Genomic DNA, 27095 nt, shown 5'->3' on the forward strand with positions numbered 1-27095 from the left:
GATTAGAATATTCTAGGGCTTCTTGCTCGAACACCATAAATAGAATTTGAGGCACTACTAAAGCCCAGCACATGGACAAAGGAGTTAACAGTGTCCTGAGGACAGCTCAGGATTCCTGTTCAGGGATCATTAGGAGCTTTGCAGGCACCTTAATTTTGTTCCCTCATTCCACTTGTTAAGGTTCAAATTAAAACCAGCAGCTGCACATTGTGAATTAGTGAGTCTGTAAGTGCTTGTATGTGCAGGTGTGAATATTAGAGCAGACACTCTTATGTGACAGGTGGTGGTGTTAATTCAGATTATTAATCCTTTAAAACACATTGATCTGGAGAAGGTGGATGCTTTAGCATGGGGTGTACTGGTGGAGGTGAGCCTGAGTCACTTCAACCCTCCCCAAGGGGATTTTAGCTGAACAGCATGGATCTTCTAAGTCCCTGCACCAGTTCTGGAGAGAATCCCCCCTCAGCAGCTTTCCCTTCCCAGTTTCCCTGCATGGCAGCTCCCATGCTGTGTTTACAGCACACACCTGGGCTGATCTGCTCTGCTTTGCAGCCCCCTCTGGCAGGTGCTTCCCGTGCCCAATTCTAATGAAGCAGCCCCAGCTGGAAGTTAATTACAAGATAAGGATTTCTCCCATTACTGGGGTAAAACAAACCCTCCCTGTCTGCTGTCACTGAAGCAATTTCCTCAGAACCAGGAAAACCCTAAAATGAAAATAAATATGGTCAAAGTGTGAAACACTTGGAAATTTAGATTAAGTCTTTCCTTGAAGTTTGACTCATTAGCACAGCTGCTGCTGTTAACTTCTTTGTGAAGTGCTGGCAGCATTCAGAGCCCAGCCCCACTTCTGACTTCAGCTTGGGAATAAATTATCCCCATATTTTAAATATACTGACAAAAGTACAATCAGAAGTCAGTTGTTTTAAGAATCAAAGCTACTTTTTAGTTGGTTAAGCAGCTCATTTAGTGCAGGTCTCTTCATGGAACCCCATAATGGGCAGAGACATCTCCCACCATGCCAGGTTCCTCCAACCACCACCCAACCTGGCCTTGGGATCCAGGGGCAGCCTCCAGGCCACCTCTTTCTCCAATTACCAGAAACCCCAAACCTGAGTGATTTCCAGCCTGGCTTCTCAGTGTAACACTGATTTCAGTGTCCTGTCCTGCTGCACCTCAGGCAGAGCCCCCAGGGAGGCTGGTGGCCAACCTGCCATGGTGCGGCTGCTGTTCTGCCATGGCTTTAGTCACAGCAGCCTGGATTTTGCCCAGAAACCCCAAGTGGTTAAAAATAACTGCAAAGCTGAAGTGAGAGCTACATTAAAAGGTAACCACAAACCACCAAGTTGTAGGAGAGGTCAAATTTGTCTGCAGTGAGAACAAACCTGCTGGAAATGGGTCACCCACCACACCTGAGCTGGGGATAACTCTGGGGGCCTGGTGTGAAGAGTGAATTCTTTCCAGGGACCTAAGGAATAACTGAATGTCCACAGCCCTATCAGAGCTGAGCAGCAGAGCCCTAAACCCTCCTGCAGGCAGAATGCTATGGAGGGACGAGGTACAGAGCTGGCAGAGCACAGTTCCTACACAGGGTGAGGACACAGGGCACAGAGCACAGTTCCAAGCACACGTCTGAACTCAAGCTACAAACAGGAGCAGCTGAGCTGCAGGCTCTGTGAGTGAGTACAAACCTTATTCGCAGTAACCATCCCCACCTGTGAAGGCATTGGGGTACAGCTGTTAGGCAACAGAATTGATATCTGCATTCCAACACATCAGGCTAATTCTAGAGAAGCTGCAGTGTCATGGGAAAGTTCCAACCATTATTAATTATGAGTAGATTTAAAAGCATTAGTCTCCCACATCCAGTATCTCTCCCTTCAGAATTTCCCAGAATAAGCAGTGACTCAGCAGGAAAACATTCCAGAATCTGCTGGTTTTGAATGGCCTCAGGAACTACATTTAAAAAAAATAAACTTTATTAAAGTAACATAATCCCAACCAAACTGGTAACTACAAGCTTCATGAAGCTTCTGTGACAAGACAAAAGTTTCTCTTTATTTCATGGTTGTCTTAAAACAAAGACTGCACTTAAAATGTCAGGCTCTATAAATACTGACCTAAGAAATACAGTTTAATACAACTGATTCTTCAGCTTCTGGATGTCCAACTTAAATGCACATCAGAAGGCTCTGTTCTCATAAGGTAAAACATCCTCTGCATGTTTTGCCTACTAGAACACGTGTCAGTGACCACTCATGCCCTTTCCTTATCTCAGTATGTGCTGAAATCCACCATCCTTGGCTACATCTTCTCCCTCCTCTAAATATTTGCTTTTTTGGCAACAGATGTCCAAGCAGAACTGACTGCCAAGATGCTGAGCTGGAGCTGCTGTCACAGTGTTAAGCTTCCAAACAGGAATAAAAAAACCAACAAAAGTTCATCTCCATTTGCCCCCAAACACTTCTGCCTGAGGAAGGACACCCTCGTGTGCAGAGCAGCTGGGTGGGCACTAACTGGAAATGAGCTAGGAGTATTTTAACTGAGATTTGTGCTGCCCAGCTCCCCCCAGCTCCATCAGCGCTTTGGAGGGGGCACTAACTGGGAATGAGTTCTGATTTTAACTGAGATTTGTGCTTCCCCAGATCCCCCCCCACTCCATCACTAACCGGGAATGAGCTGTGAGCATTTTAACTGAGATTAGTGCTGCCCAGCTCCCCCCACTCCATCTCCATCTCCACCTGGTTCCCTGGCATCCCCACAGCCAGCAGCGGGGGAGGATGATGATGCACTCACCTGTGACCATCCTGGAGGCCGTCGGGGGGGGGTTTGCAGCACTCCCATCGGCGGGCGGCTGCGCGGGCGGGTGCGGCGGGGGCGGCACGCTGGGTCTGTTGCGGGGCTTGGGCACGGGCCGGGGCCGGGGCAGGGTGCCGCCCTGGGGCGGGCACGGGGCCGGGCAGGGCTCGGGGGGCACGGCGGGGGCGCTGCCCGCGTGCTTGCCCAGCGGGGGCGTGTCGGGAGGGGTGGGGGTCTGCGGCAGGGGCACGGACGGGGAGCAGGGGGGCGCATCCAGGCCCTGCTCACCGGGAGATGCTTGGCTGCTGCTGCCGCTGCTGCCGCTGCTGCTGGTGCCGCCCTTGGGCTGCAGGGGGGGAGTGGCCGCGGCCGGGGGCTGCGGGGGTGGGTGGCTGGGGGCCTGCAGAGGGGACAGGCTGCTGGAGTACCTGCGAGGGGCAGAAACCTGGCAGGGAGAGGGGCTCTGGGCTGCTCCTGGGGCTGCGTGCTGGGCAGGAGGAGAGGAGCTCCTGCCCGGGGCTTTGGGAGAGACAGAAGGAGGCTGAGCAGCTGGGGAAGAGCTTTGGCTGCCTGGCTGTCCCGGGGGGGGGTTGGCTGGCTTGGGGGGGGCTGGTGCAGGCTTCTTCATAGCTGTGGAGAGAAGAGGGGACATGTCAGCATCGGGGACTGGGCAGTGACAGGACGTGGGGAATGGTTCCCACTGCCAGGAGATGGGGTTAGATGGGATATTGGGCAGGAATTGCTCCCTATGATGGTGCTGAGGCAGGTGCAGGGTGCCCAGGGCAGCTGTGGCTGCCCCTGGATCCCTGGCACTGCCCAAGGCCAGGCTGGACAGGGCTTGGAGCAGCCTGGCACAGTGGAAGGTGTCCCTGCCCATGGCAGAGGACAGAACAAGAGGAGTTCTAAAGTCCCTTCCAACCCAAAGCATTTTGGGATTCTTCGATTCCAAACCAAGCTCTCAAAGAGAACAATCAGCAGCACAAAAAAACCCAGCTGTGTTATCAAAATGAAGTGTTGCATTATCAAGTACAAGCATTTACTGATCAATAGCTTTTGAGAGTTTGTTAAACAGCACTGGTGACACTGTCACCATTCAGAGAGTCCAAAAGTCACAGCTGCTTTACAGCCAGGCCCTGGGGACAAGCCAACAGAATAAAGTGCTGCCTGTGCAAGGGCAGAGATGCTGATAAAGTGATTTCAGCAGCATTCCTGCAGCACCTCAAGGCTTGGAACACATTGCCTGGAAAGCAACGAGCACCCACCTCTCCTCAGGGCGTGGGGACTGGGCCCAGCAGCGTTCTGGGGCTGGCTGACACCGAGCTGGGAGCTGCTGGGCGCTGCCTGGCCCGGGCCCGGGGCCGGGGCTGAGGCTGCCTGCCCGTTCCTCACCGGGGGAGGAGTGGCTGCACTCGTGCTCTCCTTGCATTTGGAGGTGCTGCAAAGGAAAGAGCCCACGTCAGAGACGGTGTAACCTCGATGCCTTGTGTGGCTCAGCTGCAGCTGCTCCCTTACAAACCGTGCTGTGCATCAGACAGAGGAAACAATTCTCATGGAAAGAATTGCCAAGCCCTGGCACAGGGGCCCAGGGAAGGGGTGGAGTCACAGCCCCTGAAGGGTTAAAAACATGTGGATGTGGCACTTGGTGGCTCAGTGGTGGATGCTGAGGCAGTGTTGGCTGATGGGGATGATGGAGGATGAGCCAGCTGGGGTGGGTCTGGGCAGGGTCCCTCCTGTGGCTGTGCACCTGCAGGCTTCTCTCACTGCTTTGTATTTAGAGCCACCTACAGCAATTTAGCCCTCCAAAGGACTGGCTTTATTCACTTCCACTGGCACTGTGCAGTTTCTCCAGGTGCTGTTAGCAAACTGTGAGTACTTGCACAGAGCCTGTGCAGATTTTAAGTGCAACTTTCACACATGACCCCTGAGGTTTCATTTCAGCTGCCTCTGCCACAAAAACCATCTGTGGAGGAAATAGTGGTGTGCAGGGGATTTCCAAACGAGCAGGTTTTGTAAATATGTCACCTGAGAACGACCTCTGTGCACAAGAACCAGCGCTGCATCCAACCCCACGGTGGGGCTTCACCCTGAGGCCGACATTTGGAGGCTTCACACGTGGTTTGTCACAGCTCTCAGAGCACTGGGGAGCTGACAGCAAAGTGCTGCTTCCACCCCTCACAGGAGGAACTCAGGCTGCTGCAATTAGCCCTGGAGTTCATGAGCACAGAGCTTCAAGAGAAATTAAACTGCAAAGAGCCTGTGTAGCTACTTGTCCTAAAGGAACTAATTCTGAAATATGATAAACTGACTCCCAGGTCTCCTGTAAGTAAGTCTGCTCATCACTAACACCTGCTACACACAAATAAACAAAACAAGACATAAACAGATAACAACAAACAAGAAACAACAAACAGGGCCAACAGGTTTCTGGTATTGCCATTGTAAGTTTTGCTCTTTCAGCAGCAAACTGGTATCACCTCTGTGCACATCTCCAGAACATAACCTGGGAGGGTCAGTGTGGGCAGCAGAAACAAAGTGTATTTTTCATCACCATTTTTTCCCCCAAGAATTGCAGTGTGCTAGAAGATGAGCTCCAGAACAGACAGAGCTGCGTATGTTATATTAGCAGATGAATTGCAGAACACCCAGAACCATGGATGCTATTGTGTAAGACCAATTCGGTGTGTAAAACCAATTCTGTGTGTTATTTCAGAAGCCCAATTGTGGAGCCATACTGGTGGCAGGAGAGCACCTGCAGGGCACATCCCAGGGGCACAGGTGGCACCAGGGCAGTGCTGCCCACACCTGCAGGGCACATCCCAGGGGCACAGGTGATACCAGGTCGCTGCCAGAGCCGCTGCCAAGCTGCTGCCAGTGAAGCCGTGCCTCTTACCTGGCATCCTCAGTGCCTGGAGCCGGGGGCTGCTCTGCTGGGGCAGCAGAGGGAGCGGGGCCAGCCCCGGGGCCGGGCTCAGCCCCCGAGGGCGGGCAGGGCTCAGCCCCCGAGGGCTCGCAGGGCGGCAGGGGCGGCTGGAAGGCGGGCGAGGTGAGCTTTCTGCTCACTGTGCCACACCGCCGCGGGGTCACTGACAGCTCCAGCACCTTCACACCAAAGCTACAGAGAGAACAGAGAGTGAACACAGCAGGCGGCCACCCCGGGGCTGCTGCAGCACGGCTCGGGGCGTCCCCCCCCCAGACAAACCCCACATGCAAAGCAGCGACGAGGAACAGCTGGCTGCACCGCACCGTGATGTTTGTTAGAGTCACCACTGGCTGCACAACACCATGGTGTTAGAGCCCCCAGTGACTGCACCACACCATGGTGTTAGAGCCCCCAGTGACTGCACCACACCATGGTGTTAGAGTCACCACTGGCTGCACCACACCATGGTGTTAGAGCCTGCACAGGCTGCACCACACCAGGATGTTAGAGTCACCACTGGCTGCACCACACCATGGTGTTAGAGCCTGCACAGGCTGCACCACACCAGGATGTTAGAGTCACCACTGGCTGCACCACACCATGGTGTTAGAGCCTGCACAGGCTGCACCACACCAGGATGTCAGAGCCTGCACAGGCTGCACCACACCATGGTGTTAGAGCCTGCACGGGCTGCACCACACCATGGTGTTAGAGCCTGCACTGGCTGCATCACACCAGGATGTTAGAGCCTGCACAGGCTGCACCACACCAGGATGTTAGAGTCACCACTGGCTGCACCACACCAGGATGTCAGAGCCTGCACAGGCTGCACCACACCAGGATGTTAGAGTCACCACTGGCTGCACCACACCATGGTGTTTGTTAGAGCCCCCAGCGGCTGCACAACACCAGCAAGGTTAAGACATGCAACAGGATTTGGCTCATCCCCACAGAGGGATAAGAACAAACGACTCAGTGACATCTGGAGACAAACACTGATGACAATGAGGTCAGAGCACTGGGATCTCACATGTAAATACAGACGTTTCCTCACATACCACGGTTGGTAGCTCCTCACTACATGTATTCTGCCACATGAAGTTTGTTTCTATCACACGCTAAGTTGCAGCAGAGATTTAAAAAAAAGCTACTGGATACAGGCTGTGATTTGGGGGCTGGAATGAGAGATCCTTACAGTCCTCTCCAACCCAAATCGTTCTATTTGTGTTTCAAGGAGAACAGTGGAGAAACAGACCCCAACTCTAACAGATTTTAGAATGCATACAGCACATTCATCCTAGAAATAATTTTATTCTTGTTGTGATAAACACTGAATCTTGAACTGACTTTCTTCTTCCTCTGTGAGTGCTGACAAATTTGCATGTGGCTGGTCACAGCTGACAGGTAACAACATTTGCATCAACAGCTAGAAACAAGCACATCACTTGAATACTCACGATGAGTGATAAGAATGAACGTTACACTACATGTTATATGGGAAACAGCACGTTTTACTGGGGGTTTTTAGCATTCTACTGCTTGCTGTGGCAATACTGTACCATATCAACTCAGAAGTCTTATCATGAAGGCACCAGGTAACACCACCTCAGCTTTTGGGCTTTGAAAGAGAAGCCATGGGATACCAGAAGTTAGAGACTAGAGAGGCTACTGCAGACACTTCTGTTTCAGTGAATCTCACACCACCCCCAGTGTGTGCAGGAGAATGGAGACTGGGAGCAGCAATATCCGCTTGGGATTTGTCATGCATGGAGTGTGACTGGAAGGAATAACAGTACATTACCTTTGAGCCATCCTCAGGCTGCAGCAACAGGAAATAAATCACTATTGTTATCTACAGCATTTCCATGAAATTCCTCTCCTGACACCAGTGAAGGTGTCTGATTGAAGCCTCACTGGAAGAGGGCTGTAATGGATCCCCAAGGTGAGAATTACACCTACCTTTCCTTCTTCAGCAAATCCCCTTCCATCACAGTCATGCTCAGGGGCCTCTTCCTCTCCAGGGTCCCACATTCATAGTCATTCCCAGTGTGTGACAAGTGATTGGAATTTACAGCAGGAACTGCCACAAAGGCCCCAGACACGTTGAAATCCTCATCTGAAGAGGGACAGACAGAATGCCTGCTCAGACACACACGCACATCCCAAGGGTGCCCCACTGCACAAGCCACTGAGGCTGAGCTGGAGGGGAGTGTGACACTGCTGGGCTGGGGCACAACTCACCTCCGGGGAAGAACCAGTCTGCATGCTGGATGATGGGCTCAATAACTGCCACCACGTGCACCGACGTGGCTGCTGCCATCTCAGCCAGGGATCTGCAGGAGACATGTGAACAACGCTTTATTCAGAGTTCCATCAAAGTGAGAAAATGAAAATCAATTCAGACTACCTAAATGACAACTTAGGCTAAGCGTGACGGATCAGCTCCTCAGTACCAGAGAAAGAGCAACTGTGCTGGACTCCAGACCACTCAGAGCTTTTGAAGCACCCCTAAAACCCTCCAGCCTCAAAGGACCTCGAGGCATGGCCTGAAAGAACACTTGAAGTATTTTTTAGGTAAATAGTCTGCTGCTGTGAATTGCTAAATTCCTTGCTAAAGGGTTTAAATCTATCAATTCTCCAGCTTCACCCCATTCTGCTTTGTGGCTTTCTTAAAAGAACTCACCCTTCATTCTTTGCCCACAGCAAGTTGGGGCCCAGGACTATGGCGATGTTGCTCGGTGTCATTTTGTTAATGTCACTGTTCTGGGCAAGCTTGGCCAAAAATTTGATTAAATACCTTCAAAAAGGAAAGAAATCATTAAAGAGCAGGAACCAGGAGCGTTTCTTGTTGAAAACACGTAAATAAAAATTGAAGAGCTTGTACAGAGAGCTCCCAACAAGACGGAAATGAGACGAGCAGCCCTCTCGCTTGGCAGCTGCCCAAAGCTTCTGCTCCTGACTCATAAAAGTTGAACTGGGTAGCAAAGAAAGCAGCTCCCATCTTAGCAAAACAGAACCACAGAAATGTTACATTTCCAGAGAAAAACCCTTCATTTCAGCTAGTTTCATGTCCTGTGATGGAAATTCAATGCTTCTAGGAACCACCAGAGCTGGTTTTGTTCCGGTTCATTTCCAAAACACAAAACCAAAAGGAAAAATGAGATGTTTAAGACAGATCCAGGTGATTTCTAAGACTACAGCAAAGAGCAGAGCATGAGCCATAAGCAGAAAGGCTCTGTGCATCACTATTTCCTGAAGGCCAATAGGGAATCAATCTGAGGACACCACCTGTGCGTGGCCACTGCTGCATGAAACAAGAGGTATTTTATAAATCTCACTGAATTTGGCCAGAACAGCACACCTGGATCAGAGTTTAGTTTAACTGGCTTTGGGGTGCCAAGCAGCTGAGCTAAGAGATGCTCTCACCTACCTGAAGTTAACTCGGTAATGCTCAGGTAATCTGTTACAAATCCTCCACAGCTCCTGCAGCTTCTTATCCTGGTCCTGAATACTGAAAGGACAAAAAATGCCATGGCATCTTACTTTCAGGGCAGGAATTGGTTCCTGCAGTGACAAAGAGATGATGGTATCAACTTCCATTTATATCAAAGAAATGTTTGTACTCAGCAACCTGCTTGTCAGATCCCTGAATTGTCTTTACCTGCAACAAAACTGCTTGAGCATCAATACTGTGCAGCCAGCAGCCTGAAGCAGCCCTAATAGCTAAAAAAGGTACGTATTTCACCACATTTTGTGCAATTTTTATTAAGCTATTTATTATTTAAAATAATTTGTTACACAAAATACCCGTTAGTGAAATAATAAATAACTGTGTGAGCTTGGCTGTTTCTTCTGAATTCATCTATGAAGAATCAAATTTAACAGAGATATGCAGCATGACTTCCTCCACAGCTATTTCTAGCATGCTTACTTGGCAGCTTGTGTCCACTCCTCATACAGGCTGTAGGTCATGAGAGGCTCTGGCAGCTCCCTCAGATAGGATTTCAAGGCACCTGCAAAGCAGACAGGGACAGGTTGGCTCCTCAGCCACTGATTTCACACTCCAGGGAAAATTCTGCCCTCACTTTGCAGTTTTATCTGTGCAGGGAATTCCAAGTACCAGGGAAAGTGGCCAGACCTGACACTTGCTCAGATCTCAGCACAAAGGGTCAGTCAGGAATTGGTGCAATTTGACAGAAACATGCTGTAAAACTCTCAATCATCCCTTCAGGACAAAGGACTTCTTATCAAGATGTACTGAAGGTCTACACACAGCTCTAACCTACCCTGACCAGGTTAACACTGTCATGGCAGCTGGGCCATTGTGATCACCTGAATTTTACACACCATAGTCACAAATACAGCAGCTGTGATCAGTATGGGTACCCTACACTTATCTGTGTCAAACTGTGCAGTGAACCTTCCACTGACTGTCCCTTCTCCCAGTGTAAGTGTGGAGATACCCCCTGAGCAGCAGGAACCTGTGCTGTGTCAGTTTACACCTGGATTGCATGCAGAACACCCCAATACCTGCCACAGCGTGGGGATCTGAGTAAAACTCATCCAGCTGGGACGTGGAACAGTCCAGGGCAGCTTTCAGCTTTTTTAACTTGGAGGCTCCAGCAGCAATTCTGAACAAGCCCTGCACCAGAGAAATAAAACAGAATGATTGGTAAGCACACATGGGCACAGTTTTACAACAGAACACTCCAGCTCTGGTGCCTTCCCTGACAACTGTGACCCAGCTGGCCCCTCATGTGCCCTGTCACTGCCACCTGACCATGGTTCAGCTCTGTCCCACCCCTGGCCCACCCTAATTTCACTGTAGGTGCATCCACTTCCAAAATACTTCACACAGTGCTGAGGTTATCCTGTTGCAAAACATTTACCAACTCCTAAATGACGAAATTAGTTAAGGAACCTATTAACAAACAGATCCCAGTTTATGAGCTTCACTGGGGCCTCTTTCCCCCGTTCCTGAGCTGTGACCTGGCATCACCCAGCTCCTCTCTCACCCCTGTGACCTGGCCTGGCATCACCCACCTCCTCTCTCATGCCAGTCTCCAGCAGCATCATGACACAGGCTTCGATGGGCACTGCGATTTCCCGCCCGCTGCGCTTCAGGTGCTCTTCCAGGGGGGTTCCAAAGGCTGGCTTTTCAGTCCATTTGTCTAATTTGGAGAGTAGCAAAACACTGAGCAGGATATCTACCAAAGCCTTGAACCACAGCCCAGGCAAGAAGAGAGGAAAGCCTCTAGTACAGCACAGAAATGTTCAGGCTACAGCAGGAGTTTTACAGCCCTTGATTGGTAAAGTCCCTTGGATCACGAGCAAAGAGAAAATGAGCTGCTGGTGGTCAAGAAAAAAATACTTCTGCATCTTTCTGGATGGAATATCACATACAAACTCTGTGTGTAACTGGAATTACAAATAACAAACCTCAGCAAGTGCCAGCACAAGGCTGCATGTTCCAGTAACACCGATTTGGCTCTGCAAGAATCTGTGAGGAAAATCTTGTCCAGACCGCATGACCTGGGCTGATTTTGGTTTTAACTGTATTTAAAGTGAATAAAAACTGAGCTGTTTTATTCCTTAAATTTGATCCCTTAAATCAGCAAATTACAATGGATGTTAACAGCCCCAGTGTATCACATCAGAACTACCATGGTAACAGCCCAGCACCATAACATTCAAATTTTCAATTTAATTCTTCAACTCTAGTTTAACTCCAATTTGAACAAATTTCTCCAAATTGAATGTGAATTTGTTCTTTCCTGTAATTTATGTTCTGACCCATTTCTGCTACTTTAACTGAAAAAATGCAGATGTAAAAGGTTATTGTTAGTACAGATGTGTTATTTCTTTTATGTGGAAAAGAGGCCAAGAAGGACAAAAACTTCAGAGGACTTCAAAGAGTGCTCTGAAGGCAATGTGTTTCTGCAAAGGATTTAATTCACCCCTTTTCTTTACAAAACCACATCAATCACCTCCCTTGTCCTGTTTTAGTCCCTCTCATTTGTTAACATGCCATGAGATGCACAAGGCATTTCCCAACCTCTGCAAATTACAGCAACATTAGGAAAGGAAAGCTCAGCCCTTGTTCTGAGTGCCAGCTCCATCCCTGGCAGTGCCCAGGCCAGGCTGGGCAGGGCTGGGAGCACCTGGGACAGTGGACGGTGTCCCTGCCATGGCAGGGGTGGCACTGGGTGGGTTTAGGGTCCCTTGAACCCAAACCTTCACGGGATTCTGACACCAGGAACACCAGGTGAGAAATTCCCTGCACTCAGCACTTGGCCACCATGGCTCCTTCTAGGGAGGCCAGACCTGAAGCCTTTGCTGCTCAGCTGCCCTGTCCCAAATTCCATGCAAAATAACAAATTTCAAGCAGCCATATCCACAAAGAACCTTCTGCACAGCCTGCTGAGCCCTGCTGCTGTAGCAGCACCACCTCCTCTCCCACAGAGTGCAGATATCCCACACCATTTCCACAATGCTCCCACTGATTTATGTCTTGAATTGGTTCATCTTTAACAACCTGCATCAGCTGGAGGTACCTGAGCCTGCCTCAGCTCAGACTGTATTTCCCTCAGACTCTGTTCACCTATTGCTCCAAAGATTCAGGGACAGCACAGCCAACATTTTGGGGAGTAGTTTCCAAAACACACAGTGCATCTTCATCCCAAAGAAAGTCCCCTGGCAGTGGAAGCTTGGCAGCAGTCCCAGTTCTTCTTGGGGAAGAAATGAAGCTGTACAATTCATTTTTTAACAGCTGATAATCAGCACAAGAACTTAAACTCTCAATTTCCCTGCATGCAGTGCACATTGGGAAATAGGATTGCCCAAAACGAGGGGAAAAAATCCAGCTCCTTAAAATCCATGGAGTTTTCCTGATAATCACCTGTAATCACTCAAGAACCAAATCACAGTGACACTTCCATTGGCCTGGAGAGCCAGCTGTGACTCAGCAAAAGGGCACAAGGAAAACAGGTAAGCAAACAGAAAAATCCTTCCTTTACCCTCCTGGGTACCAGGGAGATCCTTAATTAATCTTTGATTAGTGTGTTAAACATGGCTGGAGAACTCTGGAGAACAGGAAGATGGAATTATGCTCGGGAATGTAAAATTGTTAAGCAGCTCAAAATGGCCTCATTAAATCAGTGTGCATGCAAGAGAATCGAGATAGAGGAGGAGAATATTGTGCATAGGTGGCACAGGCAAGGAGAAGCATCAGCCAGAGCACAGGTTACTTTACCTTGATGGGCTTGAATTTCGGGGAGGACCTTTTCTATGACTGCTAATGCTTTTCTATGGTAATCTGCTTGTGCTTCTAATAACTGAGAACAGAAGCCACATTTTAAAAACAAAAAGAACATCAGCTTCTGATGAGCACATAAGACAAGACTAAAGGTTTAGCACACAAATGGCACCTGTGAGAGCCCAGTGTGTGTGGCCAGCTGTGCAGGAGCAGAGCCCAGGGGCAGCACTCACCGTGACAAAGCAGCGGGCGTACTCCCCCTCCTTGGACACAAAGCTGTACATGTCTGCAGCCAGCTGATCCTGGGGAAACATGGGCAACAGGACAGCACGTTTACTCATCTCAAATCTGACACACTCGTTCACTGTTTATTTTGCCTGCAGGAAGTTTGAACTGAGGAGCTGTGATGCACCTGCTCTGATCCAAGTGCTCTTCAAGCTTCAATCACTTCTTCAAATTGATTTCAGAATCTTAACTCTGGTTTATGCAGCAAAGCAGTTTGCCCCTTCAGTCAAGGACACATTGACATTCAGTCCTGTATTTACAGCACTCAAGACAAGTACTAATAAAAATGGTTTCAGTTCTCAGTACTCAATGGAGCATTTGCTGCTGAGAAGTGAAAATGAATGTGAGCTGCTCAGGGGTGTCACAGGTCCTGGGGTGGCCCAGCTTCAGTTTCCTCCAGGTGCCTCCTACTGGAGCACCCAGGCACCCTGAGCATTCATTCATGGCCAGGACACAGCTGGCGCAGACTGAAACTGAAAATAATGTCCAACACCCAGCTTAGAAACAGCCTGGATGGAGTTCTGCAGCAATCCAGAGATCAGCTGGCATGAAAATGTCCAATACCCAACCTAGAAACAGCCTGGATGGAGTTCCTCATTGAACTGCAGCAATCCAGAGATCAGCTGGCATGAAATGCCCCCAGGACAGGCACTGTCACAGCCACATGATTTGCAGTTGCACAAGTGGGCAATTCCATGGCAGCTGGGGAAGGGACACTCATCCTGTCCTTACCTTGCACTGCTCTACTTTATTCCCAGCTTCATCCATCTCTTCCTTAAGAGATTCTATTTTTGAGGGATGCACTTGGAAATTTGTTCCTGAAGTTTTGTGGGCTTGGTTGTATCTGGGGAAGAGAAATTTCAGTCTGTGAGAATCAATATTCAACACAAATCTGCATTTGTGGCTCCCTTGGAACTGGTTTCTCTCTAAAGGAACAATCCCCACAGTTCCAGAGGTTTTCCAACAGAACCAAAGGTTCCAAACACACCAGTCATGACATGCTGACATAACCCACCAGCAGCTATAAAAATCATCAGGGCCCTGTGTCTGCCCCATAACATGGGTGTGGAACATGCTGAAAATGGCTGCCCCAGCTCTCAGGGAGGGTAAAACCATCCAGAGGCACTCATGGAAAACCCAGGAGCCTCCCAAGGAGATGGCTCCACACAGCTCCTGTTCCCTATTCAAGCTGAGAACTTCAGTGATTCCTTATTTAAGTTAAACACTTGTATGAACTGGAAACTGGATGAGTTCCCAACATTTTTCCAGTTGTATACAGGCATGTAAGGACTCTGAAATCCTGATTCTGTTTGGATCTAGCAGTCATGGATCCTCTCCTGGTGCAACTGAAATGAAAGTTTGTCTTTTTTCACCCATTGCCTGCTCACAGCTGCATTTCAGGAGCAAGCACCAGAGCAGAGCAGGAGCCATCAGATGCCAACAAGGAGCTCACATGGACAGAAAAGCAGCCAGGAACTAAAATGCTCTCCTACCTTCCCCTTGCAGAATCCCAGTCCAGCACCAGCTTTGCAAGCTGCTTCCTCTGCTTCTGAATGTTTGGGATCTCTGTCTGAAATGAGAATTAGGGGCTTACATTCCATTTTAAATGGTGCACTGTAACAAATCACATATTGTACGTTTCATACCCACTTTCCACCACTAACACAGGGCTCCTTAAAGCAGTTTTTTAGTGCCAGCACTGAGATAAACCACTTCTGCTCAGTTTATGCATCAGTCCAGGCGTGTTCCCCTCTCAGGCAGAGCTGTCTCACCTCTGTCAGCAGGCACAGTGGGTCTATAACTTCCCTCTCAATCTGTACTTCATGCTGGGAGAGCTCCATTGCCAGTTTATTCTCTGCATCCCCACAGGTATCCAGCATTTTCCTGTAAGAATTACAGAAATCTGTCAAGGCAGTTACTGACTGAAGGAGGATTGAAGGCAGAGCAGAGCTTTGCAAAGCTTTGTGCTGTAGAAAGCAAAGCAACCCTTCAATTGCTCTGTGCTCTCTTGGAGCCATCTGGGACAGGCAAGTGCTCTTATTAAACCTCTTTATCCTAAATTCCTGAGCCATGACAACACTTTGGAGGCTTTCAGACATCCAGGTGATTACAGCAGCCCTGAGGGCACAAAGTCAGTATTTATTTCCAAGCCCATCCTTCCATCTCACAGAGAAACTGCTCGATGCAGTATTTCACTTTTTCCTAAGCCCCTTTAATGTGAAGATCTTAACACCCTAATTCCCAGCAATTCCATTCCCAGCATCTCAGGCTCCAGACCCATGACCTGACCTTCATTTTATGCTTGTTATAAGGAAAACCCCTACTCTGTGAGATTTTTATCCAGGTTTGAATCTCCTGCAGTGGCTCAGAAATATGCTCTCAGAGGTTTCTGAGGTCATTCTACACTGTCTCCATGAGAATTCCCACCAGCAAGGAGAAAACCCACTTGGCTCCAGGAATTCAGCACAAGGAGGTTCACTTGTTTCAGCCACTTTCCTGTTAATTGCAAATAACCACTTTTCCAAGATAGATAAATTTGGGCTACTTTAAACTAGGAGCCATTAATGCAAATTGACATTATTTTAGGTCATCAATTCAAACCTGCAGAATGCAGTTTAATTGTAGAATACACAACATTTTAAACTTCAAATGGAGATGATATTTCTACTAACTCACAAAGAAAAAAGCCATTTTAAAAGCTTTTATGATAGCAGAGAATCCTCTGTAATGCAATTCAGCCTAAAGCTTGTCCCCAGACCATTCCAGAAAAACTGCTTGCTCACAGTTCCTCCCTTTGGATTAGAGAAACTAGAAATATTAAGTTTTATTAGACCGAAACCAGCCTTTGTGCACCCAGAGGTTCTAATTGGAGCCCTGCAGCAATGAGATGTCAGACAGCAAGCAGTGAAAAGGCAAACACTTACCCCAGCAGAGTTTCATCACTCAGCTGGATGGAGCCCTCCTGCATGTTCTGAGCCAGGGCTGTGAGAGGAAGCTTTTTCTGTGGAACACAAGGAACAGTGCTTAGCTTGGTGCTGCTCACTCTTTCCAGCACATCCCCTCTCAGGTTCTGCTCCCCTTCCATATGGTTTCTATTACACAAACACAGCTCATTCCTGGACTCCAGGAAAATGCCAAGTCACAACAAGTTTTGAGCCCCAGGACTCCTGTTCTCAGACACTCTGAAAAGCACTTTCCTCTCAGTTTTAGCTGGAATCACTGGCCCAAAGCATATCTCAGGCACTGCCAAGGAGAGATAAACAGCTTAGAGCTGAGATTTGAGCACCCAGCTTGTCACCTCTCTCTGCTGTGTGCCCCTGCTCCAGGTCTGTTACTCAATAAAAGGAAAGTGTGAATGTGAATTCTTTCTGGCTCAGATGCTCTAAGAAAACCCAACTACAGCTTTGCTGAGGAGGGCAGAACCAAACGTGTACAGAACAGCATTTCCAGCCAGCTCAGCTGCCAGGGCAGCTCCAGACCTGAGGAGCTGGGGCAGAGCTGCAGAGCTGCAATTGTCTCTCCTGGCTGGGGCAGAGCTGCAGAGCTGCAATTGTCTCCCCTGGCTGGGGCAGAGCTGCAGAGCTGCAATTGTCTCCCCTGGCTGGGGCAGAGCTGCAATTGCCTCCCCTGGCTGGGGCAGGAGAGCCCCCAGCACCCAGCAGGGACATGAGGTGTCCTGGCACTGCTGAGCTGTTCCAGGCTGTGCTGGGGTGGGCTGGTACTGGGCTGGCACTGGAGTTTCACTGGGATGTCACTGAGGTGTCACTGGGGTTTAACTGGACTGTCTCTGTGATTTGACTAGGATGTCACTGAAGTTTCACTGGGCTGTCCCTGGGGTGTCAGTGGGTTGTCACAGCAGTGTCACTGGAGTTTCACTGGGGTGTCACTGGAGTTTCAATGGGGTTTCACTGGTGTTTCACTGCAGTGCCACCAGTGCCAGCAGCAAGCTGCCCTGGCAGAGCCACGCTGCCCTGTTGGCACTCTGGCACAGCCGTGCTGCCCTGGCAGAGCCCTGCTGCCCTGTTGGCACCCCCAGCTGTACTCACGTGTCTCTTGTCGGGGTCAGTGCCATGCTGGCCCTGCAGACAGGCAATCAGCCTCTTCTGGGCCAGGTGGCACACGGACCTCACGGCGTCCAGCCGCCTCTCGATCTGCTCAGCCACAGGGGAGGAAGGGAAAACAACACAAAAACCAGAAGTTATTTCCCTGGCCTCAGCAGAAAACCTTCCCTCTGTACCGCACGCAGCTCTGGGCTGCAGATTTCTCAAATTCTCCAGCTTACAAGAAGTGCAGCTGCTTAGGAGAAGTGCCTGACAGCAAAAATGCTTGGGGGGAAACTGAAATTGGTTTTTCTCTTCAGTGGCACAGAGATTCAGTCAGAGCTCACGGCACTGGAAAGTGGGAAAGGGAAAAAGCATTGCCCTGCTTGGCACAAGGCAATCAGGGTGGCACTTGGCATCTGAGATGAATGGCACATGCAGGTACCCGAGACACCAATTTAGAGAGAAAACTGTGGGAAAACTCATCATTGTCACTGTGACCTTGTGAGACAAACCTGGACCCCAAGCTCCTCCTGCACGTCCTTCCCTGGCTCTTAAACACAAGGACACAGCTCCCACATGCTGAGCAAAACAGAATTTCCAGGGAGAGACTACTGAGGTTCAAATGGGATGGGGAATTTAAAAATAGGAGTAAAAGCCCAAACAAGAGCTCTGTTCATCAGCATCTAATTCAAACATGGCTTAATACACAGCCTGTGAATAGGACAAATATATACATGATAAACTGTTCTTTTAAGGGATTTTAAGCAAGGAATTTGGACTATTTTATTTCAAAGAACACCAAAAACAAACACAGAGATGAGCAGTGGGACAGAACTGCTCGTGGCACTGAGTTCTCTGTGCACAGCACCCAAAGAATGCTGTTTATCTGCATTTTGATGACTCACCAAGAATAACAGGAGGCCCTTTGGAATGGGTTCTATTTAAAAAGCAAGGGAAAAAAAAAAAGTAGATTTCATCTGTAGAAATAATCTGAACAGATTCCAGTTTTTGATACAGCTCTAAAATAACTTTTATTATATTTTCAGGAGGGCAAAATGAACCCAAGTTGAAGTGCTCAAAACGATCAGTAGAAATCCATTAGGGTAGAAAAAGCTGCAGAGAAACTGCCCAGAGATTTCTCTGAGAGCACAAGGCTCTGCCTTTTATCTACAGAGTGTGCAGCAACAAATTCAAAATTAAATCCAGGTGGGAAAAGCCCATAAGGAGATCAATGAACAAGCAGGTATTGTTTGTGCTCTATTGGTGCAGATAAGATTATTCACTTCTGTTGTGTTATAACCAAAATGAAATCCTGGAATGGTTTGGGGTGGAAGGGACCTTAAATCCCATCCAGGGCCAGGGACACCTTCCACTGTCCCAGGTGCACCAAGCCCTGTCCAAGCCTGGCCTTGGGCACTGCCAGGGATGCAGGGCTGCTCTGGGCACCCTGCGCCACCTCACAGGGAACAAACACCACCACCACACTCTAAACCATCCTTTTGCTACAGGATAATTCACTTTGCAAGGCCAGGCAGTTAGAAGCTCTGACACCGAGCACAGGGTGTCCCACACGTGGAGCAGGTGCCACCCTGGGGCTGAGGCTCCTCTGAGCCCCTGGCACAGCTGGGCAGCCCTGCCTGGGGCTCCTTGGAAAGCTCTGCAGCTGCCAAGGCTCTTTGCAGGCGCCCTGAGCTGCAGGGAGGGCACACGACTGACAGCAGGAACGTGACCCCACAGTTTCAGCCCTGCCCTCTGCTCTCTGATCTGCTCTCTAGGGCAGAGATGGCAAGAACACCACAAAGGGCATTAATCTCCTCCAAGCCACCTCTGAAGTGACCGTGTGACCCAGGGGCCACGCTGTCTGTCCCCTCAGGCCATCCCCAGAGTACAGAGCATCACACAATTGCTTTATTATCTGCCACGGGGCCGTGCCAGAAAGCAGGGCTATTGTACAGGCCTTTGGAGCACTGAATTATAGCCCTTGTCTTCAGATGAAACACACTGAACAGACACTTGAAATGGAGCACAGCCCTTCAGAAAACAGAACAAAAAAAAGCTGTAACAATCCTGTGGCAAAGCTTGGGCTAAATATAAAAAAGCCCAAGTGTGAGCCATGTTTGTGAAGTGAGCAGCACCATGTTTCCAAACCCGTGGGTTAGATAAGAGCCTCCTGCCCCTGCTCAAGCCCCCAAGAGCAAACAAACAAGTGAGTAAATTCTTCCACTTGGGTGTAGCCAGGCTGCTCGGGGCCTGGGAAAGCCTTGCTTGCAAAATTTTTTTGGCAACGAGCAGCAGAGCTTTTGGCTTTCACTTCTTGTTACTATTCTGCAGCTAACCAGAAAGCAGCTGGGCTCTCACAGGCTACCAAGGTGTTTAACATCTTTGTGCCTCTGAGCTGCACACCTCCTCAGGAATTAGGAACAGAACTGTCAGACTGGGAAGGTATTTTTAGTCAGATTGGGAAGGTATTTTTAGTTTAAATAAAGCAACCCCCTGAAAAGGGGGTGAAATGTTTCGGGTCACCATTACACTGGCACAGGTGCCCAGAGCAGCTGTGGCTGCCCCAAGGCCAGGCTGGAGCAGCCTGGGACAGGGGAGAGTGTCCCTGCCATGGCAGGGGTGGCACTGGGTGGGCTTTAGGGTCCCCTCCACCCAAACCAGTCTGGGACTCTGTAATTCTGGGTATTTGAGCCGAATTCATGTCTGAAGGCTGACACACTCCCTCAGCTGCCTCCTGAACCAGAGGCACCTCCATCACCTGCCTGAGCTCAGGCTGAGGTGCTCTTTGATGAACCAGAAATGAGCACCACACTGAGTCCAGGAGCAGCCAGCCTGACTTCCCTCCCTGATTCGTGTTCCTTTCACAAACCCTTCACAGAGAAATAGGGGAAGACAGCTATGTGGGACAAGTCTGCAGGCAAGTCTGCTCCACGGAATCAGTCACCCCTGCTAATGTGACAGTTGCAGCTTCAATTCCACCATGAGAGTCGTGTTTGATGAGATGATAAATCTGCACAGAGATGACAAGTCTGCAAACAAATCGATGTCAGCATGACAAATCTGAGAACAAGTATCACAGCTAAACAAGAAGCATTTGTACACTCACTTCAAGCAGTAACAGACTCTATTAGTGAGCAGTTGGGAGGATTTCTCTGCCCCTTCTCTTAAGGCCCAGTTGATGTGTCCAGGTGAAAGCAGTGAGGACAGAAACCAGCTGTGGCCAGCAGGGTTTCCTAATCCTCCCCAGCCAGACTGGCACATCACCAGCACCAATGGCTCCTGGGCTCAGCAGGCCTGTTCATCTCATTAAAAGCAGGAGTGGTTCCTCCTCCACTCTACCAAGCCATGTGATTGCACTCAGAAACAGAAATAACTGAGTTTTTCTACTCAAAATGTACCTGTTATTTCAGGTGCTGTAAAGTCAAGGATCTCCAGGGTTCCATCCCTGACACGTGCAGTATTTCTCCCCACATCAAGTTCTCCACAAACCTCAGAAAGCTCACACATCACAGCATTAAAAAAATACATATGAAGCATGTTACAATACCTGCAACAGGTCTTCACTGAGCACCTCTGTTCTCTCAGCCCTAAGGGAGGAAAAAAGACAATTGTCAGTCAACTGGCATGTTCAGGGTCACAGATTGCCTCAATAATTCCAATAAAACTTGCTCAGTTCCAAGTTATGGCCCCATAACTGCAAACAGCACCATGTTCACCTGTCCCAGGGGGTTTGGGAAACCCTGACACACAAAGCCTGCAGCACAAATCCACTGCACAAGCACCAAATGGTGATTCCAACTGCACACAGAATAACCCAATGCAAACTGGGTCAATGCACCTGCACCAAGCCCCAAATGGTGACTCCGGCTGCACCTGGAACAGCCCAAAGCAAACTGAGCCAGTGCTCCTGACTGTACAGGAATATAAAGCCATGAGAAGAGCAGGGGAGGCACCATCCCCTCCCTGAGCTGGAGCACTAAAGCAGAGCTTTATCCCTCAAAGCAGTGGGGATGGCAGCCTGTAGCTCCCCACACACCCGGGCTCCAGCAGAAACCCCCATCCCCTCATCCTGCCCAACTCCCAGCACTGAACAGAGGCTCTGGTACTTGACAGGCTCAGCAGAATGAATGGCATTCCCAGGAAAGGCTGCCTGCCACAGCACAGCCCTGCTGGCTCCCACACGCTGCCAAAGGCTGCAGACGCACTGCTGTGTCTGTCCCTGCACACACCTCACACCCTGCCAGCCCAGCTCTCACAAACTGAAATTGTTCAGTGCTGACACAGCTTTATTTGTTGCTGGCTCTGTGGCTCTAGCAGTGATCGAGTCTCCCTCTGCCAGGCGTATAAAATAAAGATAAATTCAGCTTCCCCAATCTCTCCTCCCCGTGCTCACCGTTACTACACATCTACACCAGGGAGCACTTGGAGGGACTCCAGCACACTCTCTTCCTGTTCTGAGAGTTTCCCCTGCTGCTGCCAGAGTCCCTCAGCTACTCCAGCCTTTATCAGCCCCTGCAATCTGTCAAATAACCCACTGCAAACCCGGCACGCACAGCAAGCTCGAGTTCCTGATCAGCCCTCAGCAGCTGAACGTGCCAAGAGCCTCCAAGGACAGGATTCCTTCAGGTTTGGGTTGGTGCTTTGAAAGCATTTATTTGAATTCAATTTTACAGCACGTTATCTGCTTCAACTAGTTGAGAACCATAAGGTGTTTAATAATTAAATGCCAGAATAAAGCAAAAGCTAAGAGCCTCAGCCAGACTCAGACAAAAGCAGCTGAAATACTCTGACAGCACTGCAATATTTATTTGTTGAGGAAAACACAGACAAGATTGATAAACTTTTCTGCCACCCAAACAGAAACATTTCATCTGACGGAAATGACATCCTGTTAGAGAGCAATTATTTATACTTATTGTTAATATATTTATATTGTATCACTGCATAACCCACCCGGCTGCAACGACAACTTTAATTCAAACCCCCTCAAACATTAGAACAGAGCTTCCATACAACTTTAGAGTAATATACAGTTTGATCTCTCCTTCCTTTTCCCCAGGATGTTCTATCCACTGGGGTAAATGGTGGCTCAGTACTGGGCCAACAGAAGTTTGCTCCCAGTTTAAATGTTGTTACCCACATAGTATGGATAATTTGTGAAGTGCAAAATAATTGTATTTCTTTTTCTCAATTGTATTTTATTTCTCAAATAATCGTATTTATTTTTGTATTTCTTTTTCTCAAACTGATGTGGTTTCTGCAGGCCCAGAGCCCCCGTGGGACTCCCAGGTGTCCTCCCTGGGGATGCTGGCCCAGCCCTGGTGGCAGCAGGAGCAGGGCCAGGCCAGGCAGGGCAGAACAGCCCCTGCTGCTGATGTCAGGCTCGGAAATGCAGCCAGGGAAAACCTCACCCTTCCTGCAGGCCCACATTCCACCTTTAATAAGGAAGCCAAGAAAGAGCCACTAAATAATGTTGTTTTTCAGTGATCACAACCATGAAAAAGAAAACAGCTCTGTGATAGCAGCCAGCCCATCTCCTCTCTGCACAGGGGAAAGCAGCAAACCATCAAAGGGACCTGGCTTCCTTGGCAGTAACCTCTGTCTCCCTGGAATTAACCTCTGTCTCCTGGAATTACAGGTATGACCAGTTTGAAGTTTCCATCCAACTGCAACTTCGAGGGATGCTAATTCCTTCTGCCAGCTAACCAGGGAAGCAGCAAACTCCTAAACAAGATCAGATTTTCTTTTTCACTGCTAAACTTCTGTCCCCAGCCCTTGCTAGGGTTTATTTGCACGCTATCTAACCGAAGCAGTGAAGAAATCCCTGGGAATGCTGGATTGGGCACACAGGGCTGGCACCCCACCTGCAGCACAGCACAGGCTTCAGGTGCCCAAACCCCAAATACCTGCTGTGCTCTGCTGGAGCAGAATGGAGCTGCTCCCCTGGGAAAGGAGCCCCTGAGAGCTGGAGCTGCTCTGCTGCACCACAGAACCCTGACATGAACCAGCTGGCACTGAGCTCTCAGGGCAGCAGCGCCTTTAACAGACCGATTGTAAAAAACACAAGGGAACAATCGTTTGTTATGGCTACAATAATCCTCTTAATGACAAATGGGATAAAAGTACTGAACTCTGTGAAAGCAGCACTTCAGGCTGGCAGCAGGGCAGGCTCTGAGCACAGCACAGCTGCCAGGCTCAGCCAAAGCCCTGGGCAGAGCCAGCCGTGCCCCCATGGTGCCAGGGCACTGAGAAACTCATTTCTAACAAAACTCTTGCTTCTTCAGGCAAATTTTCTTTTCAAGACAGTAAATAGAGTACTTAGCATGAAACAGGATATGGGACAGAAATGCTGGTGCCATTTCCTACCTGTGGGTGGCATGGCCTTAACTCACTCCAAGCAAAAACCCAACTGGTTTCACAGGGCAAGACTGTACCTTTTTATTCTAGACACGTTAATCACAATGCTTTGGCTGGCTGTGACATTGTAAAACTGCATTCCATGTGCCCCCAACTGACCTCCTGTCAGAGTGCTTTATGGAATAATTCCTTTTAATTCCCCTTACTTTTTCCCTTCTTTCTGACCCAGCCTGAAGGCCAGCCCAGCCACGGGGCTCTGCTGCAGCCCAGAGCCTGGCTCTGCCCAGGCAGGCTGGGCAGGACAGCTCCCAGCCCACAGGTTAAAACCTCAGTCATTTGTCCCCAAAACGACTTGGCCATTTTGCAGCTCCTTCACACTTCCAGGCCAGAAGTCTTCTCTGCACATCTGGAAAGAGCAGATGGGAATTCCTGCGAAAAAAGTGTTTATCTTCCACCGGGAAAGAATTTACATTTCCATGTATAACGCTTCATCTAAAGAGTATCTGAGAGCCCCCTGGTCCTGCCCATCACTGGGGGGGCATCAGCACTGAAGCAGGGCTGATCTCCAAGGCAGGTGAAAGCCACAGAACCACTGCAAGAGACATTTTACAGGGGCTGGGGGAATCCCTCTATCAGACAGAGGAAGGAATTCCTCCCTGGGAGGGTGGGCAGGCCCTGGCACAGGTGCCCAGAGCAGCTGTGGCTGCCCCTGGATCCCTGGCAGTGCCCAGGCCGGGCTGGACAGGGCTGGGAGCAGCCTGGCACAGTGGGAGGTGTCCCTGCCATGGCAGGGGTGGCACTGGGTGGGCTTTGAGGCCCCTTGCACCCCAAACCCTTCCAGGACTCTGTGAAATGCACACCTCCGAAAGGCTGAGCAGGAAGGAAGCAGAGCTAACCTGCCACACGAGCCATGAAGGCCTGGCCAGTGACAGCAGCAGCAGTGACTCAGTGGCAATGCCACCGTGGAGACCAAGGCTGAGTCAGCCACAGCTGGGCAGGGCGGGGCCCTGGCAGAGGTGATGCCATGGCAGGGCAGGGCCAGCTCTCAGCCCTGGAAAGGTTTCAGGGGCAGCAAGGAGACATCCACCCAAGCTGGAGACAGAGTCACAGCCAGCCTGCCCTGCTGGGTGGTTTCTCCTCAAACAAAGCTGTGTTTGTTACCAGGAGGAGCCAGCCCGGCCTCTGGTGAGGTAACACCGAGCACCTCGGCGGGCTGGCAGCACATCCTGCCTGCTCTCCATGTACAATAGGCAGCACTTGCTGCCAGGAAAAATGAAACGATCAGCAGCTCCGCTCCAAAACAAGGAATCCAGAATTAGATGACAATTTCCCTTCAAAGAGGTTTGCTTTTCTGACACTCACCAAGACAAACTCCACAGAAAATACAACTCCAAGGTGTTTCAGGACCAAGTCACTCCTGCCTCTTTGATCTTAGGCTAATTTTTGAATGGAAACCAGCATGACCCAAGGTAAACATCAACATTCTGAAGTGGGTTTCAAACGTTCAAAAATAACTCAGAGAACGCTGTCAGGTGTTAGTCACCATCACTTTCAGTATTAGTATTCAGCGAACACCACAAGCCAGCCATTAGCACAATTTAGTTTGCCTCCTATTCTCATTTTTCACCCCATTTAAAAAGGTAAGCTTCTGTGCATGTATTAAAATGGATTTAATTGTAAATGTGGTGACCACTGATGTTTCAGTGATGCAGAAATCCCACCAAAGGCTGTTCTGGAGCTCACCCACCAGCTGCAGCTCCTGTGCCTCCAGTCCTTTAAAAATGGTGCATCACCTCCAAATCATTCCAGTGATCCAAACACCTCAGAGCTGCACAAGTACAGCTCAGGCCTCGGGGAGGAGGTAAAGAAAGATTTCTGCCGCTCTGCCTTCCTTCTTTACGCTCTGAACTGAGCTCCCCATCAGCCTGTGCCCGCTCACTCCCCAAGCTCAGCTCTGATCTCTCCCAGCCCAGCCCTGGAGTGGAGCTGGTGCTCTGCTGAGAGGCAGAGCAGGCTGCAGGGAGCAGATTTCACCTTGGCAGGAGAGCAGAGAGCTCCTGAGCACGGCAGGGAAGCCCAGGACAGGCTCTGCACTGGAGGGGACTGGAATTCCTGCCTGGTGAAATGGATCCAAGGCCGGGCTCCGGAGCCAGGCAGTAAATTTAGCCCTGGAGAACAAGCACAGCTCAAGCCAAATGCCATTTTCAGGCCACTCTGGGAGGGACAGGCACTGCAGCAAGGCCCTGCACAGCCCCTCCCTGAGTGGTTTTAGCATCACACCTTGAGAGCTCCACCAAACACGGGGCAGCACTGGTGGGTTCAGTCCAGCAAAGCTGGGCTGGTCACCCTGAGCCACAGCACTGCAAATCTGAGACGGATTTGAGCTGAACTTTCTACAGGCAAAAACACAACTGTGGTCTGAAAGCAGGAGCCCATTCACAGCAGTTTTGTTTGAGGGAAGGAAGCCGTGTTTCAGTGAGCAGTCTGATGAGTCCAACAGCTTGTAAACCTCTGGGTGCAAATACAGATTTACAATTCAGTAAATTGTAAATCCAATTGCTTCCAATCACCTGCTATCCCAGCAAACCAAACACTGACTGCTCACCATACCTGGGACGAAATATTCTTTTTGACTCTGAAAAGCCCCAAACCTCCGTCAGGTAAATACCAATGTGAATTCTTTTACAAAGTGCATTTGATGGTGAAACTATTAACAGCTTCTGAAGGAAAGGAAAAGTGCTGCTGCAGGGGATTAACATTCTAGCTGCTAAAATCTAGCTGTGGTCTCATATTTTGTTCCCCAAGAAAACAGTCCTATGACAAGCTGTCAAAATTAGTGACCAAAAAACCCCAAAGAACCTGAGACAAACTCTGTAAAGTTTCTGGTATAGCTTATGAAACGATGATGTATTTCCTATGCTTTGCTTTTCCCCCCCTTCAGTACTACAATCTGCATTCCTTATGCTATACTTCACTACAGAACTTGAGCTTTCCAAACATGTCAGTTTATTAACATAATTTATTTTAAGAAAAGCACACAAACACACTCCACATCACGTCTTGGTAACTGTTTTTAATATTTAACTGCCAGGTATTTATTTACATTTAAAAGTTTATTCTCACACAAGGTCTCTCCCCAGCAAGAACAACCTCTTACTTATGCAGAAACATTCATGTAAAATTAGCTGGGTACAGTTCTGCTATAGGACACAGTCCAGAAAGCAATCTAAATAATTCCTGAACTGTTATTCCTCAATGTCAGGTGTAATTTTACATCCCCTGCGTGCCAGCAAAGCAGCAGGTGCTGCCAGAGCAGGGATTCCTGTGCTTTGGGCCCCAGCAGCAGCTCCAGGTGAAATTTAACCTGGGCACCAGGAGCAAGAAATGATCCTGCAGCACCTGGGGCCAGCACCTGGCCAGGGCTGCTCACCTGGGCCCT

General features: G+C 49.4%; 1 protein-coding gene across 2 annotated transcripts in view; it reads right to left on the reverse strand.

Annotated features, from left to right (window-relative positions):
* The window catches only part of ARHGAP17 (Rho GTPase activating protein 17), a 40391-nt gene that overhangs the window by 2430 nt on the left and 10866 nt on the right, over window positions 1-27095 (reverse strand). The window contains exons 2-19 of one of the 2 annotated variants that reach the window (XM_058815718.1): window positions 20847-20886; window positions 17303-17407; window positions 16181-16257; window positions 15029-15140; window positions 14750-14826; window positions 13989-14100; window positions 13205-13273; window positions 12969-13050; window positions 10760-10887; window positions 10247-10358; window positions 9648-9729; window positions 9147-9227; window positions 8400-8513; window positions 7958-8049; window positions 7676-7832; window positions 5687-5908; window positions 4059-4231; window positions 2794-3426 (exon numbers count right to left, since the gene is read on the reverse strand). In XM_058815718.1, the coding sequence (XP_058671701.1) occupies window positions 2794-3426; window positions 4059-4231; window positions 5687-5908; window positions 7676-7832; window positions 7958-8049; window positions 8400-8513; window positions 9147-9227; window positions 9648-9729; window positions 10247-10358; window positions 10760-10887; window positions 12969-13050; window positions 13205-13273; window positions 13989-14100; window positions 14750-14826; window positions 15029-15140; window positions 16181-16257; window positions 17303-17407; window positions 20847-20886 (2468 nt within the window). The remainder of the gene's footprint in view (window positions 1-2793; window positions 3427-4058; window positions 4232-5686; window positions 5909-7675; window positions 7833-7957; window positions 8050-8399; window positions 8514-9146; window positions 9228-9647; window positions 9730-10246; window positions 10359-10759; window positions 10888-12968; window positions 13051-13204; window positions 13274-13988; window positions 14101-14749; window positions 14827-15028; window positions 15141-16180; window positions 16258-17302; window positions 17408-20846; window positions 20887-27095) is intronic. The other variant, XM_058815720.1, reaches the window with a different exon arrangement.

This window comes from Ammospiza caudacuta, chromosome 17, assembly GCF_027887145.1.
Source record: "Ammospiza caudacuta isolate bAmmCau1 chromosome 17, bAmmCau1.pri, whole genome shotgun sequence".
Lineage (NCBI taxonomy): Eukaryota > Metazoa > Chordata > Aves > Passeriformes > Passerellidae > Ammospiza > Ammospiza caudacuta.